The sequence below is a fragment of the Ruditapes philippinarum genome, unplaced genomic scaffold (assembly GCF_026571515.1).
Source record: "Ruditapes philippinarum isolate M1 unplaced genomic scaffold, ASM2657151v2 ctg4528_1_1_1_1, whole genome shotgun sequence".
Taxonomy (NCBI): Eukaryota; Metazoa; Mollusca; class Bivalvia; order Venerida; family Veneridae; genus Ruditapes; species Ruditapes philippinarum.
This window is the reverse complement of record NW_026854011.1, coordinates 46,923-56,514: the sequence shown is the minus strand read 5'-3', so window position 1 is coordinate 56,514 and position 9,592 is coordinate 46,923. Positions and strand designations below refer to the sequence as shown.

Here is a 9,592-nt window from a genome sequence, read left to right as displayed (position 1 = left end):
ATCAATTGTCGTCTTACAGAGAATAAACACGTCCGCTTAAAAATAAATAGTAGATTTCATTTGATACTGATAAATCGGTCGGTCGGCCGGTTGTTTTATAAAACATGTAAATTATTTACATGACTAGACAAGAAGATGATCTTGTTACAATGTTTAACATGAAAAATGCGGCGGGACTGCTGCGTATTGTCCAAAGTGCATTTGTTATTATTTAGGAACTGTATTTCAGAATATAAAGAAACATTTTAAAATAGATGATCAAAATGATGTAATATTATCATTTTAAATATTATAAAAGTATAAGTATCAGCATAATATTTTTACACTAGCAAAGGTATAACATAAATGTATTGAATTAATTTGTCAAAGAATTTAAATAATATTTTATTTAACAATCATAAATCATCCATCATTTCAACTGAAAAGAAGACTTAAAATAAATAGTATATTTGTTTCAAAGTGATTGTTTTGTACATGTGACCAGATTTAACCAGAAAATATATATCTTACGTACATATGCTTTACAATTTAATTGTCAATACCGTTATTGTTTAAGCATAGGTATTGTAGCACTAATCAAAACTAAAACAGAAACATACTTAATATCAGAACAATACAACGATGACAACGATTGCCAATATATGTTTCTAAATAATTTCTGATGACTCTGTTATAGTTTGATTATTGTTATTTTGTAATGCAATAAGTTTGGTAGACGATGAATTTCTTCCATGTTCTATACTTTGGAAATATCCATTTTCTGTTGATGATGTCTGTGGATCTAGATCAGTAGGCTGTTTAAATAAACAACAACATTCACGAGCGTTTTCAGTTTGTTCATCCTGCTGCACTTTTTCACTTTCTTCGTTCACATATTTTCTCCACAACACGATATGCTGCAATTTCAAATATGAATTACAGAAAGTAACTTGGAAAATCATTTAAATGTTAACAGTAAGAACGTGTTTAGCCATATCAAAAGGAAGAAAAGTGCCTTAATGTAATCATAAAATAGAAGAATAATATCAAAACCATAAAGAACGATTAAATAGGAAAAAAAGAAAATGTTGCAGACTTGTTTTGATTTAGAATGTTTATCGGCGAAATTTGTGAGTACAAGACCCCAGCACCGGCGTAAGAAACTTTCAACACAGTGAAATTAAAGATTAAACTGAGGCTACTGCAGATTTCTGTTCCTGCACACCATTTACATTTATGAAAAGTTAACAAAAACATTGTTGATACGATACCAATGTCCATTGTTAATGAGTTATTTTATCAAATAAATTACAACACCCAGCAAATAATAATATTAAAGATATACTTACAACGAATAATGCAACAATGGTTCCTAATAGAAATCCAGCTATGACATCAGAAGTGTGATGCTTGTTTTCCCTGATACGCCCCAGACCACATAGAGTTGCAGCCAATATAAGACCAGTTTGTAGAAATATCTTCATTAACCGAGAGAACCTAATTTGTAAATGGTTTTCGATGTACATCTGCAAAGCATTCAATGCAAAATAGCGTGAAATTGATATTTTATAGGTATATTTTGTTTATTAAAGTTTTGATACTTGTTTGAAAAAAGAACAATATACACATTTAAACCCTTATTTGTACATGTTAGTATCTTTTATCAAAGAAAATAGCATAAACATGCTTATAATATTAACAGCAATGTATGATTTTTTTATAGTTAAATTGAAAATAGACATTTTGGCTTTCTTCTATAGACAGGCGTTGGAATGTATCCATAATTAAATAATTCAGTAGGAATGCCTTTGATATAAACAATGTCTTAATAAAAATAATTTAATATTTAAAACAATAAATCATTCCTACTTGTTAATTCGTCTCTAAATATAACTCATTAACTAATAATTAAGAAGAATTATAAAAATGTAATTACACTAAAATAAACCGCAATGTACATTGCAAAAGATGAATGACCGGACGGGAAGGATTGTCGGCTGCTTCTGATTTCTTTTTCGTCATTTCCGGCACAAGTGTATTCTGATATAAACCTTTAAAGCAGTTAAACATTTATTACAAATTTATCTATTTAATATCATTATTCATGTTCGTTAATAGTCTTAACTTATTCATTATGAAGATAATCATAACGTGAAATATGTCATACGATAATATGATATACATGAGAATAAGTTTGCATATATTTTTAGATCGTTTGCAATTAAACGTTTTATTAATTTCTTCATCTAAGACAAATTGGCCTACACTTCTTATTAAGTAGCAATTGAATCGAATAAATATGCTACATATAATGCTAGTAAACGAGTTAAATGAATCAAACATGAACAGACATTATCAAAATTTGATCTGGTTCATTATAGCCTATATATTGAATCAATTAATTTAACGATTTTCAGTAAGATAATAATCAAATGTATTATATTATGAGCGGCATAAATGATACTTCAAAGATCTATCATCATTTTGTCCTATTGAAAATGATTCATAAATTCATACAGATTACTTTAAATCAGCTTTAAGTATAAAAATAATTAAGGAATACATTATTTCCATTCTATTTGTAATAGGTATCATACGAAAATTTAATTAAGACTTACCCTGGGCATGAAGTTATGTTAAACTGAGGTTTACAAACATCAAAGAAGTTTGGTCTTAGAACTCCAGTTTTGTTTTTCATAGCGTCTACAAACAATTGTTGTATAAGGAATCCGATCATGAAGACAATGTAACTCTTTACACAGAAAATAACTATAGCACCACTTGCACTCTGGTAGTTCTGTCGGCATTTGTTATCCAAGTAATTGAATAGTTCTACCAATATTATCTAAAAGAAAACAAATATTGTTGTTTGTCCATGACTCTACAAGCTTAACAATTAAACCTTCATGAAAAAAAAATGAAAAAAAAACAATATTATATAATGCATAAATGCCTACGTCCTTTTAAACGTAGGGTGTGGTACTTTTTTAAGTTACTGAAACAATAACCTTGTGCAAAATAAAATACTTCACAAAATTAGAATTCAGCCAACATAGAAAAAGATCGTGCTCTGCAGATAATTGTGACATGCTATTCATTTTGATGTTCAATTGAATACATTTAATTTAAAAATTGTTAAATACTACATCTTGACATCTTTAATTTATTAGTATATATTCACGAGAAAACAATTCACGTTTTGCGCCACTCGTGAAATATACCTTTTGGTGCTCACTCGGTGAAATATATTCCGATCTTACACTAAACTAAACAAATTTTCTTTTTATTACATGCAAAGAAACGTTTTAAAAAGACATTAAACCTACTACTGAATGAAAAGCGCGCCAAATAATAATACAACGTGACGTCATTTGCGACGTCAAGTCATTAAGTTGGTACCCAGTACTGTACACGCTGGTATTTCACTGAAACAACGTAAGGGGCTTAAATTCAAAACAGTGAAATTATCAAAGTGGTAATTTCACTGTTTCAAACAGTGAAATTACCAGTTTTATATCACTGATATATTTCTATAAATCACCGAAAAGCATGTAATAAATACATTTAAGGTAAAAATTGTAAAATACTATATCTTGACATCTTTAATTTATTAGTATATATTCAAGGGAAAACAAATACCGTATTGCGATCAATCTTTGGAATCATTTGTAAATAAATTCTTACCAATAATAAAGCAGCTGTCAACCCTACTGCTACCATAACAGGTGTTGAAATTGTTTCTGGTACAGATGGGTAACTTAGGGATTTGTCGTCACAAAAGAAACCTCTCTCATATGGTTTTTCGAATAGAAACAGATAAACTGCGATAAGGGATGCTGCAAAAGATGAATACGTTTAGAATGATAGATACGATTCTTGAATACATTTTGCTAGGATGAAGTGGACAATAAATTAAAAGAACAGAGAGTAATTGAAATATATAATGTGCATTAAAATCAAAGGATTTTCACATTGTTATTAAACAAAACTCGTGTGATGACACAAAGAGCAAAAAGAAATGAATAAACAATTGGATCAATCAATCAAGCAGTAAATCAATCAATCAATCAATCAATTGACAGATATGTACAATTTGTTTTCAGTGAAAACATGCGTATTTGTCACTGTCGAGAAGGGTTACAATCATAAGTTTTTATTAGTTAATAATCTATGCATCGAAATTATTATTCCATGAAAACTTTGCTTGTTGTCGCTCTCTCAAAAATTGAAAGAGAACTTTCTGGTAATTTTTTCTTGCCCGATTTCTTACAAAATTTGCATCGCAAAATACAAATAACATTTAATTAGTTGATATATGTAAGTACAAATACTTGCAAAAAATGTCATATTCTTTTAAAGCTACACAAGATAATATATTCCGCAACACTTCCAACATCAATATTTTATATAGTTTGTCACTATTTGAATTGCTCTTATTGGATCTTACATTTATGATATTTTTCTTCTCTGATATACTAGACTATGCTTTTTATTTGTGAGTTGTCTTCTCGCTACTTGAGAAAAGTGAACATTTTGTTACATCGTTATTTACTGTATAATGCGTTATACTGTTTGTCAGCGTTATACGGGCAATAAGGTTAAAACATACATTTTTATTAAATTAAAGGAAACGATTGTTCAAACATACATTTAGCTAAATACTTATACATGTACAATAAATATGCATCAACGTTGACATGACATTTATACATCTTTATTAACATAAATGCATAAAATTAACAACGCCATTTATTTAACAACATTACTTTTAAAATAGACCATGCATTAAACAATACAATAATTCGTACTTTCTGCATGTATATACAATAAAAAAAGGAAAGAGAATTTCCGTCTTAAGAAAGGGAAACGTTTTTATAACGTATAGATAATAATTACAACATGCAGGATATTATCACGTTTGAAAAACGTTGCGATTAATAAAAATATTTGTCACAAAAGTAACGAAATGTAAACAAAAAAGTTTGTTTACTTGGAACCATACAAAATACTATATCACTGAAACTGTACTTATCGTCAAAAGGCCAAAGAAGCATGTAATGGTTCTCTTATTTGGCCATTGTGTAACCTTTTTACAATAACATCGGGACACACACAAAAAACAACCAACCCCATAAAACCTATGCAAAATGAATGTAAAAGCATTTCTGGGGCATAATTGCATAATGGACCTGTTATAAATTACAATCTTATATTATGTGATTCATCAATTTAGGAGAATTATTTTATTTTTTTCATTTTTAGTGTTTTGTATATACTGTTAACTGTATATTTTTAGAATGATGTTGAGTAAACGCCTGGAGGTTTTGTATACAATACAAAACAGAATCAAACAAAAAGAAATTTTGTTTAAGATTTTAAAGCGTTAAGGTTATGTAAGTGAAGAAATATATGCCACCGTAAACAATTAATTCAAATGTTGTTTTTTTGGTCTCATAACACGCACATTTTATACTGCACAAACATATTAAATGAATCTGATAAAAGTACATAATATTATGTCATTTAAAATAGAATTATATGAGATGTGTAAGAAACGATTACATATTATAAAAACATATTTAAATATATGATTATATATAATACACACCTTGTAAATAATGGGAATGCTGTAATTGATTCTATTATTTTTTACTGTTGTTTGTAAACGTACATATTTCTTCTTATGTATCTGAATAACTATATAAAGAAATTCACTGGTTTGATGTAATTTACTTCCAATCTGTTAAAATAAAACTTTACTAAAAAGTTACTTGCAGTTAACTCGTTAATATTAATATCTTGCTTTTGAATTAATGCATACAACTAAGCATCGGCTATATTTAGAGAGAGATTTAGCATTTAAACGGTATTTTACATCATTGTTAAATTTTGAATGAAATAATTTTAATAAATTACTTTTGAAACACGTGTGATGTAGAACTTTAATGCTAAAGAATATTTGAATAGGAACTTTCATAAAATTTACCTGCAATCCAAATTATTAAATCCAAAACTATTCTAATAATAATCCTTCGCCTACTACACTTTCTTTGGGAGATACTCTCCATCGTGCAATTTCAACAGTATTCAATTTTCATCATAGACACAAAACATTTACCTCGAGGAAATACTACAGTTGTGTTTATATACCTATGTTCTTTATATAGTTTTTGTATCGTCGAATCAAAATACAGACCATTTTCTTTTCACACGATAGAGGGTAAAATTATGTATTACAGATTGAACGCTTATGCTGTCAAATGCTTTTATTGAATTGGCCTTTGAATTAAATAAATAGTAAGTGTTATCTTGTTTTATAAAATATGAAACAATTAAATTTTAACGACTACCCTACTCTATCATTGATGAAATTGATAGTCTGCTCATTTCATTTAAATGATAATCATGTTATATTTTTTAGAATATGTGAGTAATTACATATTGTATTCTTAATAGTGTATAAAGCATTCTGACGAACATTTGCCTTCTCTTTTCACAAGGAAAATACTTTAAAGTAACAATATCGATTTGTTTACTTGTGTGAAGGAGGGTACGAATTAAATTTTATATTTTGATCGGTTAAATCAATGTGAAGATGAGACTACAACCAACAAAGCTTTCTGGTGATTTTGTGATACAATTTGGTAAATTGATTAAATACACGTATCTTATTAATTAAATACCCATGAAAAAGATATCTCTTAAAGAAATTGCAATTCACGCAATAAATGCAAAATATTTCAATACTTAAACATTGCTGAAATAACGTGAAAAAAGATTTAGATAGGTAAATTTTAAAAGTTTATGACAAAATGTCCACATATCATAACTGAAAGATAAACATGTCAATTATTTAATGATTAAATGACATAGCCAACACTAATGCAAATCTACGATAGTCTTAATTATGTCCCATGTTTTTTCTGATAACATATTCTAAATTCATCAACATTCCATTCCAAATATTTAAATCACATACATGTATCAAAGGCTTTAGAGATCGGATCTAACATCAAAACAGTATTTAAAAAATAAGTAGAAAAAAACCGATTAAGATAAAATGTTTTGACTGAATTTAAAGTATATCTTTAAAAACATTATAAAGTAAAGCTTTATTTATGTGAGAGAGGCATGAGATTGCAATATAATCACACGAGAAAAAGTTCTTTCTATCCTATAAGTAAATTGTCCGTGAATTAGTTTAAATTATTGTGATCGCATATATCGTACTTGTATGCATTTATCACGGAAATTTTGAAATAGTGGTCATCTTAGTAAAGAGGCATGTATGTGTTGTACATAAAACATGTTGAGTTCAAAATATATTTAAACATATTTAGCATATGAATGATGTAACATTTTTTTCTTCTTCAAATCTTGATATGAAAAATGTCTTTTGTTGCTGTTTACCTTGGAGCTATTTTGAAAAGAAACTTGTAATGAGGCCATAAATAATACTATAGATTCAACAGTATAGAAAGAAAATCAGTAAAATACACATTTAATTGTCTTCAACACTCTTATTTGTACAGGAAATTATTGAACATCAGCTTTGTTTAGGTTAATTGTTCGTAGTGTGAATATTTCTTAACACATTAGTTTCCAAATTTTCTATTTTGTTAGCAGTTAATACATAAATTAACTGTAATAAAATGTATAAAATTGCTATATTAAACACATATGTCAACTGTCACCCTGTATCTGAAGATAAAATAATTATCAACAACAACAAACAATCACAATTATGAGAAATTTTTGCTATCAAATACTATCTTCTTCAAAGCATTTAAAGTTTTTTAAAAAAAATATTCAATCTTGAAACAATTTATATAAGCAAACAGAATAAATTTCAATGAATCAAATTGCTTTTCCTAAATGTTACAGATACTAGTTGTGAATAAACTAACACAATATATGAAAAGAAAGTCTACTTTATTTTGACTCTTTCACTATGACAGTAATTGTCTTTTGATGAGAATCCTTCATTTACTGTACTATTGAACTGTCAAGGTATTTATTAGTAATCATTTGTTAACTGCTGTTGAATTACAAACAGACATGAACTAAACAAGTTACATCTCATTCCGTAATTATGTAATTTGTCTTAATCATCCTTCGTGACGTTAGTGGAACAGGTTTATGATATCCCCATTTCAATTACGCTAATTATTTCCCGAAGCATCTGTATAGTATCAATTCTTCTTGATACCGAAGCTATAACTTTTTACCGGGACCTGATCACTAAAAGCCACCCATAACTGCTATTTACATATTATTTACGAATGTTGTTTAATTTATTAAACTTGTACTGAAATATATTATATTCGGCAAGAAGCCCACTGTCTGTTCTCAATTATCGTTAGATATGTTTAAATATGCTACAATGATGCTAATTTTTTGTTTGTTTGTTTGTTTATTTGTTTCTGTCTTTTAAATTGTATTTGTGAATATCACAAAAAGTGATTACTAGCAACATATATTTTATTCACAATATAATAAAGAAAATGAGATTTTAATGCATTTACGTATAATGTCAATAAATATACTAATCAGTGACACAAAAAATTCTTCCATTAACTTCATTTGCAAAGAGTGATCTGGCATGCATAACAAATTTTCGTACTAAGATATTTTAGACAGCTTAACAATCTAGGCGAAGCACTGTTTATTCAATCTGTCATGACGAATTATTTCAATGTATGCATGAAATATAATTAAGAATATTTCAAACAAATTGCTATGTATGTTAATCAAAAGGGAAATGCAGTGAAAATTATTTACATTATATCTACATATTCTTTAAAAAAGATAATATAACACAAACACAATATAATCAGTTAAATATGTCATTGCCTTTTACACCAATACGCAAAAATAAAGACACAATGAATTTAAATTGTTATGTTCTATGTGTTTTAAATTCGAACAACCATAATATTGTCATTATCCTTTTACAGAGGATAGTTTTGGAATATATTTTATAAACCATTTCGTCATAGATTTCAGATTTTAATTTCATTTTAGATTCTTTCTGCGCTAGTTTTGAATGATGAATTTTGTAAACTTTCAGCCAAAAATTGCATCCATGTGTGTCAGACAACGTTTTCGTTTGCACGGATACACTACACGTGCGAAATTCAACACTTATAATACAAATCAAAAGTTTATTCTTAGTAGAAAACATATCGCTATCAGAATAAACATTAAGAATACATTTTTAAAGATTCAATATCAATAATGAATAGATGTTGTCAATATTTCTGTTATACATTTAAAAAAATGCCTGCTGAGCACTGGAAAGAGTATGTCTGTCTGAAATTGATAAAAGATTACTTTATCTGCAGTGTTTTCAGGTTTTGTTTTCTTCTTTTTACTCCCGTACATACTTTAAACTTAGTTTATATCGTCATTCAGAATAATAATGTATTTTTAAGTGTATATATTATAGATTGATTACATTTATATATCAATGTGAATTATGAATATAATTTTAAAAATAGTTGTTAGCAAAATATAAGGAAACAACCAATACAATCACACAGACCGACCAACAAAGACAGTTAATTAAATAAATAAAGTGAGATTTGCTTTCTGTTAAAGTCAAAGTCATTAT

The 9,592-nt window shown here is 27.7% G+C and overlaps 1 protein-coding gene across 1 annotated transcript; it reads right to left on the bottom strand.

Moving 5' to 3' along the window:
• Positions 1-465: 465 nt before the first annotated feature.
• Positions 466-6,104, bottom strand: LOC132738675 (phospholipid phosphatase 3-like). The gene is made up of 6 exons (XM_060726252.1): positions 5,966-6,104; positions 3,664-3,815; positions 2,598-2,824; positions 1,916-2,030; positions 1,329-1,505; positions 466-896 (listed from the first exon to the last, which is right to left on the bottom strand). The coding sequence occupies exons 1-6, from the start codon at positions 6,045-6,047 to the stop codon at positions 648-650; spliced, it is 1,002 nt and encodes a 333-aa protein (XP_060582235.1). The 5' UTR covers positions 6,048-6,104; the 3' UTR covers positions 466-647.
• Between the last annotated feature and the right edge of the window lie 3,488 nt (positions 6,105-9,592).

Bases quoted from the DNA above. Each gene is read 5' to 3' on its own strand.
- LOC132738675 (XM_060726252.1), bottom strand. From the start codon at position 6,047: ATGGAGAGTATCTCCCAAAGAAAGTGTAGTAGGCGAAGGATTATTATT. The intron at 3,816-5,965 runs GTAAATTTTATG...CATCTTTTGCAG, and splicing joins TTTAATAATTTGGATTGCAG to CATCCCTTATCGCAGTTTAT. The intron at 1,506-1,915 runs GTAATTACATTT...AATGCTTTGCAG, and splicing joins ACATTGCGGTTTATTTTAGT to ATGTACATCGAAAACCATTT.